Source organism: Aulonocara stuartgranti (assembly GCF_965226115.1).
Source record: "Aulonocara stuartgranti genome assembly, chromosome: 18".
NCBI classification, from domain to species: Eukaryota; Metazoa; Chordata; class Actinopteri; order Cichliformes; family Cichlidae; genus Aulonocara; species Aulonocara stuartgranti.
This window is the reverse complement of record NC_138954.1, coordinates 36439930-36451966: the sequence shown is the minus strand read 5'-3', so window position 1 is coordinate 36451966 and position 12037 is coordinate 36439930. Positions and strand designations below refer to the sequence as shown.

General features: G+C 47.1%; 1 protein-coding gene across 3 annotated transcripts in view; it reads left to right on the top strand.

The window, feature by feature from the left end:
* LOC309693618 (phospholipid phosphatase-related protein type 4-like) overlaps positions 1–12037 on the top strand; it is an 80094-nt gene that overhangs the window by 33649 nt on the left and 34408 nt on the right. For all 3 annotated transcript variants that reach the window (XM_082513019.1, XM_082513018.1, XM_082513020.1), the window contains one exon: positions 9699–9828. In XM_082513019.1, coding sequence (XP_082369145.1) covers positions 9699–9828 — 130 coding nt within the window. The remainder of the gene's footprint in view (positions 1–9698; positions 9829–12037) is intronic.

The window sequence follows — 12037 nt, the reverse complement described above, 5'->3', positions numbered from 1 at the left end:
TTATTCCTGCGTCTTTCAGATCTTACAAAGCTTCAAATGACGCGTCGACTATTAAATTAGTCGACGCTATTGATTTTGATAGTCGACGTAATCGTGACTAGTCGGCTAATCATGGCAGCCCTACTTCGAACCAGTTTTTATAGAGAATTCGTTCTCGGTTCTTTAAAAGCTTCAAGCTTTAAAAGCTTGAAAATAAAAGTTCAAAATGTCAAGTAAAAGAAGTTAAAGGCTGTTATGGATTTGTGATTTGTTCTTTTGGATTGAAGAGCTTTCCATTCTTTTTTCTTTTTTTTGTATTTGTTAATCTTATGTTTTGTATTTCTCTAGTGAATCGGAGTTTGTAATTTCTAAATCTTTGGTTCTTGTTTTGTTACATTAGTTCCCTTTTGTGCAGTTCCCTTTCCAATTTGTTCCTAGTCTTGTCTCTGTGTCTTGTCATCAGCGTCTCCAGTTGTAATCCAGTCTTCCTGTTTTCGTTTCTCCGTGTTAAGTTCACTTCTCAGTCGAGGTCTCAGTTTTTGTCATTTCCTGTTTTACTTTGATAGTCTCTTATCCTGTTTGCATTGTGTTCTTTTTTTTTTTTTTGCTTCCTTTTTCTCATTAGTCCATTGTTAGTGTCAACTGTGAGCTGTTCTCTTGTTATCCTCTGTGTGTTTATGTTGTCTCAGGGTTCCCTTTGTTGGGTTCTCACTCCACGCTGTGTCCCTCTTCCCATGTGCATGTGATTCCTGCGTGATCCCCGTTGCGATCCACGCGGGATCCCCGTTGCGATCCCTGTTGCGATCCACGCAGGATCCCCGTTGCGATCCCCGTTGCGATCCACGCGGGATCCCCGTTGCGATCGACACGGGATCCCCGTTGCGATCGACACGCGATCCATGTTGTGATCCCCGCGGGATCCCTGTTGCGATCCCTGTTGCGATCCCCGTGGGATCCCAGTTGCGATCCCCGTTGCAATCCACGCGGGATCCCCGTTGCGATCGACACGGGATCCATGTTGCGATCCCCGTTGCGATCCACGCGGGATCCCTGTTGCGATCCCCGCTGCGATCCACGCGGGATCCCTGTTGCGATCCCCGTTGCGATCCACGCGGGATCCCTGTTGCGATCCCCGCTGTGATCCACGCGGGATCCATGTTGCCTCATTTGAGGTCAGGCTTCCTAGTTTCTGTTTTGTGGTATCGCAGGAAATTAGTTGGTTATATAAATATATGAGTATGCATAATAGTTATTATTCATAGATACCTGCATCCTAAGTTCCTGTTATTCATCTGAAAGAAACAGAATGAGTGTGTCGTTACAATGGTAATGCCAGGAGAGGCAGTATTGGTTCTGTGTTACATTTATGTTGTAAGAAAGTGGAAGAAGAGAGTGCCCTGTGGGACGCAGTAAAATGGACACTGATGTTCTGTACATGTACTGAAAAGAAGGTTCAGTAAACAAGTTGCAACGATTCTCCGGTGTAAGGCTCAGTTATTTTATTTTTGTTTTGCAACATCCTTTTGGCGACGAGGACGTTTAGGGGGAAGGAGTTTGGGGCAACCGGACTGAAAGAAAAGAGAAGAAGAAAAAAAGTGATGGAGTCGGCTACAGGTTTGGCTAGCTTTTCAAAGAATGCAAAAGTTTTCGGCTGGAAATAGAAGGCAGTAACCTCGAAGCGGAAATGGCTACAATTGGCACGCTAGTAGAGTTCGATCCAAAGAATCAGACGTGGGATGAGTATGCGGAAATACTCGATCAGTTTTTCGCAGCTAACGAGATCGACGATGCAGAGAAACAAAGAGCGATATTAATAAGTGTCGTCGGAGCAGCGACGTACAGCTTCTCAGCCTGGCCAAGCCCAAAGACAAAACCTTCCAAGAGCTGGTGCTTCTGATGAAAAATCACTTCGATCCGAAGCCCAGTGAAATTGTGCAAAGGTATAAGTTCGACTCTTGCTCCCGCAAGCCGAATGAAACCGTCATGGAATATGTAGCGGAGCTGCGTCGCCTGGCGCAGGATTGTAACTATGGCAACACGTTACAACAGATGTTGAGAGATAGGATCGTCTGCGGAATTAAGGATGACCGAATTCAGAGATGTCTCTTGTCAGAAATAGATCTCACTTTTGACAAGGCTCTGTCAATTGCAGTAGCCATGGAGACTGCAAATAAAAATGCACAGGATCTGCAGACCTCAGGGGCGTCAGCAAAATGTTTCAGTCTCACCAGAGTCGTACCTTTAAAGGAGAAAGTAAAGAGTGTTATCGTTGCAAAGAAACCAAGCACACAGCAGCAGACTGTAAGTACAAACAAGAAAAATGTCATGCTTGTGGTAAAGTGGGACACATAGCTAGAGCTTGTAGAAGCAAGACTAAACTGAACCAGAAAAAGTATGGATCGACATATGTAAAGAAAGAAAAAAAGCAGAGTTCACACTACAGTACTCACAATGTGGGCGAGAAACATGAAAGATGACTCTTTCATGTTGAACTGTGTCAAGTGCAGTCAAGGGCACAAAAGAAAACTGTTCAAGTTAGGGCGTGGCAGTGTGGTACACTTGAGAAGAGTAGACCCCTACACTGTGGATATGCAAATTGATGGAACAAAGGTGAACTTTGAAATTGACACTGGATGTTGCCTAACAGTCATGAACGAAGCAACATTCAGAGAAACAGGGAAAGACAGCAAGTCCCCCAGCCTGCAGCCCATCAAAATCAAGCTGGAAACTTATACAGGGGATCCTGTTAAGGTGATTGGTGCAACACGAGTCAGCGTCAAATACAAGCAGCAGAAAAAATATCTGCCCCCGGTGGTGGTCGAAGGCGACGGCCCCAACTTGCTAGGTCAAGTTTGGCTTGAGGAAATGAAATTGGACTGAAGTGAAGTGAAAAACAGTCGTAACAACAGAAAGCTGCACCGAGTCAAAACAACAGAAAAAACACTTCAGCAAGTGTTAAGTCAGTCAGTGTGGCAAGATGGCGCCAGTGTTCACGGCAAGCCGTCTCCTGCGCTGTTGTTTGTTGTTTATCGTCTTCTCTCTATGTGCTGCCCTGATGTCTGCACGTTACTTTTTTTTTTGTTTCCCGTTTGGATCTTTTGCATCAGAATTGTTGTCTTAAGGCCCAGAAAGATGCCAAGCGGATTTATTTTACTAAGTGGATCATCATGGCCTTGCCATATTGGTCCATTTGATTGACCTTTATTATAATTATGAATTTATTTTATTTTCGGTTGCTACAAACGGGACAGACATGACTGGGGGATAGGACAGGGAGAGAGAATGAAAGAAAGAGAGGGAGAGAGAGAAAACCAAAGGGCAGAAGAGACGGTGAGAAGGGGGGAAGAAAGAAAGAAAAACAAACAAAACACCTGGATCACCTGTATGGAGAAAAAAAAACAGAAGAGAAAACAAACAAAAAAAGAGCAACATAATAAAAACAGCACCATCACAATAAACTAGCTAGCAGTAGATAACAGTAGATACTAAATATTAAACAATATTGTGCAGCACGCAAGATAGACAGCGCACAATGTGCTTTGAGGCAGCAGCCAAGAAAGGTGTAGTCCGCGTCTGTGAACACCCGTGTGTACACCTGTGTGCATACCTGTGTGGATCAGCATGCTTGTATTCCAAAGGTTTCTCCATGTAACGATCTGCTAGGGAGTGTGGGGGGGCCACAGCCCCGTCCTCCAGGGTATGAAGCAGGTATGGAGGAGATCCAGGCCCCAGAGTACAAGGACCCGAGGAGGACCACCAAAGGGGGGGGGGGAACCATGCCACCCTCCTGGGAAGAGCTGAGTAGAGCCCCAAACGAGAGGTCACCCCGCAGCTACGGAGCAGAGGCCAGAGGGGGTTGCAGTGGCGTGCCCGCAGGCTCGGCCGGTAGCCAGCTGTGCCAGAGAGGACCGAGCTTCAGGCCCAGAGGCCAGAGGGCATCCCACCCCCCGGAAGGAGCCCAGCCAGGCCACAGGCGCCCGGCCCCGCCAATCGGCCACCAGGAGTGAGCCGGTACATACAAGAGCGCCTAGCCCCAGGCGACAAGGACCACCAATGCACCAACGTCTGAGGGCATCAGCCACCGGCAGGGAGTGTGGTGAGGGGAGATAGGCCTCCGTACTTTAGAGGGCCTGAGATGTACCCAGAGAGGTTGAGTCTAAGACCCAACCTGACATATAGACACAGACGAACAGGCGCACGCAGACACAAATGTGCATTCCCACCCCATATGCACAACCAAGTACTCGGCACTCACCCCACGTGTAGACAGACACAAATAGACACTGCACAGACAGTCACACTCCCCAAACATACTCTATATCCCAGGTCCAGGTAACCCCGCCCTCAGAGGGGCAAGCCGCACCTAGACCCAGGAGATGTAACCCTTCTCTCTGGGGTGGAGGCAAGCGGACCACCTCCTTATCTGCAGTAGCAGGGAGGCCCCGCATCCCAGACCCCAGTCTGACGGCCAGCACCTCCTCCCAGCCCCCCAGCCCTGACGGCTAACAGAACCAGTGTGAGTGAAGACCTCAAACCTCCCTATGCCCGCTCATATGTAGTGTTGCTGTGTGCTGTTCTAAAGTGCATTTAAAACTCAGGAGAGCATGGTACTAGCTTCCTCTCAGAGAGCAGCCCGGCTCCTCCCGAAAACCCTCAGTGTCTAAATGCAATTAAAATTGAGGGTAGGGTTGGAGTACACCGACCATCCTCTGGATGCTGTAAAACGTGCCCATCCCCAAGGCCCTATATGTATGTGTTATGTGAGAGTGATGTGGATGTCTAGGTTGCAGAATAAAATTGAGGCACAGGCGGCCAGAAGGGGACAGAGGGGGAGTGCCTCCCCTGCACCCTGGTGACATACCTGCACCCCAAGCCCTGCGTGTGTGAGTGGGTGTGGTAGAGCGGGAATAGGGAGGCAGCTGAGGATGGGGAGGGAAGAAAGGGAGGGGCAAGCGGCCCCTCCCTGGGGCCAGCTCCCCCACTGACCCCAGTAGGCACCCCCACACTCTGGAACCCACCAGGGCAAGGGGGCCCAGGCCCATCCGGACCGGGGCCCGCAGCAGCAGCACCGCCCAGCCCCACAGAGTCCGGGGCAGGCCACTCGACTCCACCCCAGAGAAAACTGCACCCACCCTATCATCCAATCATCTCCCAAACTACACAAGACAATAGACACACAGGTTGAGTTCATTCTCCACCTCTTCTATATCTCTCCCCCCACCTGCAGAATGAGCTCCTGTAGTGAGGAGACCACCTGCAAAGATATAACAACCTCCCCACCAGTTAGAGAGCCCCCTAGTAGGGCCGATGCACCAGAGGTCCCCTGCACTGGGGCTGAGCCCCCCTGCACCCACCCGCCCACTGCTCCGGCGACACAACAGCCAGGACCCAAGCTCCCAAGGCCCGGCCAGCACCCCAGACCGGGGGGCGGAGCACTCCCAGACCCCCAAGCCTCCACGCCCGTCCCGGACCCTCCCAGGGGCAGCCAGGCTACCAGGCCAGTAACCAACGTCCTCCAGCACAGACCCTCCCCCATCTCAGCTGTAGGCAGCCACAAGGAAAGCACCATCTAAGAGCCCCCAGAGCTCCTAACCAGGCCATGGCCACATCCCCCGGGTTAGGCCCTCTAGGGAAACATCCCTAGGGACTCCCCAGATGCCCTAAGGCCGTCCCTACCCCCATATCAACCACAATAGCGAAGGCAGTACCAAACCATGATCCCCCACCCCCACTAGGTGATGAAGCCGATCAAAGGAGCCCAAAGGGATTGATCAAATGTGATGGCAGATGTTGTATCAAGACTAATGTGATCTATTAGATGGTTTCTATATTGGTTAGAATTAAGATTATTTTTATTTTTCCAGTTAATGAGGACCATTTTCTTGGTAATGCATAGGGCCGTAAAGACAACGTGGGCTGTGTTTATTTCTGCAGTGACCTCATCCAAGTTGCCCAGCAAGCATACTAAAGGGGAGGCTGGAATGTTACATTTCAGACACTTTGATAAGTCTTCACATATCTCACGCTCCACGTGAGTTACCTATGATCGCCAAACTCTTTTGAATCTCTGGCCTTTGGACTACCAGACACAAGATTTTAAATGGAGACCTGAGAATCCTCCTCCGCTTTCGAAGGACTTTCCTGATTACCTCCGCCACTTACCATCTACCTTCTCTCAAAGGAAACGTTCACGGAGATGGGGTAAACGTGGCGGCATCCGTGTTCGTATCAAGGCCTTTTTAAAGTCCTATGTTGCAACAAATGATTGCTATTCTATAAACATCTTGTCATCTATTCATCTAAATGAATAGTGGTATTGTAAAGCGCTTTGGGTGTATTGAAAAGCGCTATATAAATCCAATCCATTATTATTATTATTATTATTCCTGCCCTCCGGGACCATGCTAACTTCAGACTGTTCTGTCATCGCTGGATTCGCCCTGTTGGCCCTTATGGTTACCTGGATCTCCCAGCTGATCCTCCGCCCGCTTGGTGCTGGGTGCAGTCCTCCAGAGGAGGTGCGAATCTTGGCAACCTTCGCCTGCTGCGGCGTTTTCCTACCAGTAACAGTGTGACCACTCTCCGTATGGTCTTACTAAATACAAGGTCATTGACGAATATTTTTTTTTTTTTTTATTGTTTTTTATTTTAAATGATATTCTATCGTCGGGACTGGATTTCTTATTCCTGACGGAAACTTGGCTTCGCCCCGGCGAACTTTTTCCCTTCTCGGAGCTGCTCCTACCTGACTATGCTTTTATTAGCTCACCCCGGACCACTGGAAGAGGTGGAGGGCTAGCTTCAGTTTTTAAAAACAAACTTCGATGTCGGCAGCTGCCACCTGTTCTGTACCCCAGTTTTGAGGTGCAGTTATTGGAAGTGAACTGCGTCCCCTCCATCCTCTGCGCTGTGGTGTATCGCCCCCCGAAACTTATCAAGGATTTTCTTCCAGAATTTGCTGATCTGCTGGGGAGCCTTGTGCTACGTTATGACTGTATACTAATTGTCGGTGACTTCAACATTCATGTTTGCTGTGAGGACAGTTCGCTAGCTAAGGATTTCCTCGCTCTTATTAGCACCCTCAATCTCACCCAGTGGGTAAGTGAACCAACTCACACTAAAGGTCATATACTTGATTTGGTCTTATGGTCTGGATATTTGCATCACGGACATAGAGGACTTTGGGATTTCAGATCACTTTCCGGTTTTGTTTAATACTGTAGCGAGCGATGTGGATTTGAACAGTGATGGTCCTGTGCGGCAAACGCGCACGATTAACTCCCAGTCAATCGCCTACTTCATTAATGCTTTCCTTGACTCTCCCCTCTCTGCTGCTAACTGTAATGGGGTTTTATCAGCGGATGAGCTTGCTAACCTCTTTTATACTACATGCACTGACATTCTTAACTCTGTGGCACCTCTGAGGATTAAACAACCCTGGCTAAATTATACTACTCGCGCCCTCAGGCGTGAAGGTTGTCGTGCTGAAAGAAAATGGAGGAAAGACAAACTCCACGTCTCTTTGGACATCCTCCATAATTGTTTATCTAAGTATCAAAAGTCTGTTAAAATCTGCCTTTTTGTCTAGCATTATTATGACTAATAGCCACAACCCCGAGCCCTTTTTAATACTTTTAACTCTGTGATAAACCCTTGCACTATCACTTATAGGGACGCCTCCCCTGCTCTTTGTGATAAATTTTTAAAGTATTTCTCTGATAAAATCTCAGCTCTAACGGCTTCTCATCCATCTCATTCATCATCAGTTTTAGACCCAGTTCCAGCCTCTGAATGCTTGACTGTCTTCCAACAGTTTGAGCCAGTGTCTTATTCTGCTTTAAAAGATACAATTGATCATCTCAAAATCTCTGGTTCCCCGCATGATGTGGCTGGAGTCCCCATGGTCCAGAATCCATGTGGACTATGCAGGGCCTTTCCTCGGGGAGATGTTTCTAATCATTGTGGATGCTCATTCCAAGTGGATGGACATTTACCCTGTGAAATCCTCTACATTACAGGTAACTATAGAGAAACTGCGCCAGAGTTTCAGTGTGTTTGGACTACCTAAAATGTTAGTTTCAGACAATGGAACATGTTTCACAAGTGCTGAATTTGAGTCATTCATGAAGCAGAATGGAATTGACCATGTGAGATCAGCACCTTTCCACCCTTCTTCAAATGGGCTGGCTGAGAGGGCGGTCCAGACCTTTAAGGAGGGGATGAAGAAAGTCAAAGGTGATACCTTGCAAACCAGACTGTCCCGATTTCTGATGATGTCACGGAGACTCAGATCAGTTTTGGACTTTCTCATGTCTGATGTGAAAACAAAAGTGCAGCACAAACAATTGAAACAGAAAGAAAATCATGACACCAAGAAAAGACTGAGAAGTTTCACACCAGGAGACAAGGTCTTCATCAGAAACTACTCCTATGGCCCGAAGTGGATTCCCGCAGTCATTGTGAGAGCATCGGGTCCAGTGTCTTACATTGTTACCATTGGATCAGGTCAAACTGTGAAGCGGCACATCAATTAGGTGAGAGCAAGAGTGGCTGACACTGTTCCCAGTACACCAGACAGGGAGGTGGAGCCATTGCATGACAAAGAAGCAGTGCCTGAGTGCTGCTTGCCATCAGAGTTGGACACATCGCCACAACCTCCGGCAACGGAGTTGCCTTATGCTCCGGAGACTCCGGCTCCCGGAGACTCCTTAATGACACCAGTGTTGTGACGTTCCCAGAGAGAGAGAGACTTTAAAGGACTTTGTTAGGTAGAGTGAGATCTTCCAGGAATAGAGCAACAATGCGCTCTGATCTCACAGGAAGGACGTACCTTCCTAGTTATTAAAAAAAAAAGAAAAAGGAAAAAGAAACATTGAAACATATGTACAGTTGTATGGTTACCTTAATTACGTGTTGATTGCTTGTTAAGCATTCTTTACATAAGCAGTTATTTTGTAAGTCCAGGGAGTTGTTGACTTAAGGGGGGAGGAGATGTGGTATCGCAGGAAATTAGTTGGTTATATATGAGTATGCATAATAGTTATTATTCATAGATACCTACATCCTATGTTCCTGTTATTCATCTGAAAGAAACAGAATGAGTGTGTCGTTACAATGGTAATGCCAGGAGAGGCAGTATTGGTTCTGTGTTACATTTATGTTGTAAGAAAGAGGAAGAAGAGAGTGTTCTGTAGGAGGCACTAAAATGGACACTGATGTTCTGTACATGTACTGAAAAGAAGGTTCAGTAAACAAGTTGCAACGATACTCCGGTGTAAGGCTCAGTTATTTTATTTTTGTTTTTGAAGATGCAACATGTCTTGTCAGGATTATTTTCGATTATGTGTTTGTTTGTTTTGGATTGCTCAGCAATAAAGCTGTTTTGAGTTTTACTTTTTGCCTTTGAAGTCCTGCATTTGTGGACCAACACAGCCAACGTGACGGCGTCAGCAAAACTACTGAGTCGTTATTACTAATATGTAGTTCTCATTTATCAAAGAAGCAATGTGTTATTGCGTGTGCAACTTAGTTTCACTTAAAGTCTAAGTCCACTTTCAAGTTTGGCTAAGGTTTAACCAAATTTTATGTTCTTCTTCATTTATTCTCCAGATTTTTCACTTGTAAGTAAATAATATATAAATGCCCTCAGCACATCAGAGAAACTTTCAGATCACAAAAAAATCTGCTTTGCCAACACTCTTTGATTTCTTTGTGTATAGATTCTGATAGGAGAAGCGATCCTGTACTGCTATCTGTCCAGGAAGTCATCAGCCAGTCAGACTGAGGCCAACATCAATGCTGCAGGCTGCAATTTCAACTCCTACATTCGCAGGGCTGTACGCTTCATAGGTAGGAGGACATATTCACTGATTATATGTATCATTTACTTGCTCCAACAAGAACCGAAACACTAATAGATTGAAAAGCAACTGCAAAAAGAACCACTAACTTTGCTATGTGGAACAGAAAGGAGGTTCTCTCAGCTGCTCCTTAATAATGAGTCATCACAGCGGAGCACTCCACCTTTTTTTGTTTAGCTTAATTTTATGCAAGATACACTTCCTTAACCAAAAAGTTTATATTTTTATACTGCATGGTTACTTGAAATCAGCCATTGAGATATTTGACGTTGGTATGCATTCCACAGTGTGTTGTTGCCAAAAGATGTATTAACTTCAGGGGCATATATATAGAACATTATGTTATCACAGCCAAGGCCAAGGACGCTTCTCTAATCTATATACACCTGTGTGTAATATACACAAAAAATTCCCCGCTTGCCCCCGGTTAATCCTTCAGGCTCGGGTCCTCTACCAGAGGCCTGGGAGCTTGAGGGTCCTGCGCAGTATCTTAGCTGTTCCCAGGACTGTGCTCTTCTGGACAGAGATCTCCGATGTTATTCCCGGGATCTGCTGGAGCCACTCGCCTAGCTTGGGAGTCACCGCACCTAGTGCTCCGATTACCACGGGGACCACCGTTACCTTCACCCTCCACATCCTCTCGAGCTCTTCTCTGAGCCCTTGGTATTTCTCCAGCTTCTCGTGTTCCTTCTTCCTGATATTGCTGTCATTCGGAACCGCTACATCGATCACTACGCCGTCTTCTTCTGTTTGTCTACCACCACTATGTCCGGTTGGTTAGCCACCACCATTTTGTCCGTCTGTATCTGGAAGTCCCACAGGATCTTAGCTCGGTCATTCTCCACCACCCTTGGGGGCATCTCCCATTTTGACCTCGGGACTTCCAGGTTATACTCGGCACAGATGTTCCTGTACACTATGCCGGCCACTTGGTTATGGCGTTCCGTGTATGCCTTGCCTGCTAGCATCTTGCACCCTGCTGTTATGTGCTGGATTGTCTCTGGGGCATCTTTACACAGCCTGCACCTGGGGTCTTGCCTGGTGTGATAGACCCCAGCCTCTATGGATCTTGTGCTCAGAGCTTGTTCTTGTGCTGCCATGATTAGTGCCTCTGTGCTGTCTTTCAGTCCAGCTTTGTCCAGCCACTGGTAGGATTTCTGGATATCAGCCACCTCCTCTATCTGCCGGTGGTACATACTGTGCAGGGGCCTGTCCTTCCATGATGGTTTCTCCTCTTTCTTGGGTTTCTGGTGCCTGAGGTATTCACTGTCAGTTGGGGCCATCTTCCTGATGTATTCGTGGATGTTCGTTATCTCATCCTGGACATCCCCGGCCCCCTTCCTTCTGCTTAGCGTACAGCCTCAGGATGCTGGACTCGGGGTGAAACCCTCCATGCATGGTAAGGAGCTGGGTGCTTCGACTTATGAAAATTTTGACTTACGAAAGACCCTCTGGAACAAATTAATTTCGTAAGTCAGGGTTCCACTGTATATGGTATCACTCTATCAAACAAGAGGACAGCCGCATGTAACTATGATGATGTTTGCTAGTTCACCTTACATGCATTAATGTAATAACGTGGTTAGCCTACTCAACGTAAATTACACACGAACAACATTAAGCTACTCACGCAGAGAAGAACGGCTGCTGCTGCATCATCATCCTCATCATTTCTGCTACACTGGCAGGGCTAGGGGCCAGGACTCTCCTCTTCGGGTTTTTGGGAGAGGTTGCTATCTCCGGGTCCGATAACAGGCACCACACCCGATGTAGATGTGCTCGGTGTGAGGTCTCGCAGCAAGCTATCAAATACGGTGCATTTCTCGGCTTTTAAAAAACGCTATGCGTCACCAGGTGTTTCATCAGATTCGAGGTTTTACAGTGACTTGCAAAAGTATTGGGCCCCTTGAACTTTCCCACATTTTGTCACATTACAGCCACAAACATGAATCAATGTTATTGGAATTCCAGGTGAAAGACCAACACAAAGTGGTGCACACGTGAGAAGTGGAAGGAAAATCAGACATGACTCCAAACATTTTTTACAAATAAATAACTGCAAAGTGGGGTGTGCGTAATTATTCAGCCCCTTCGGTCTGAGTGCAGTCAGTTGCACATAGACGTTGCCTGATGAGTGCTAATGACTAAACAGAGAGCACCTGTGTGTAATCTAATGTCAGTACAGATACAGCTGCTCT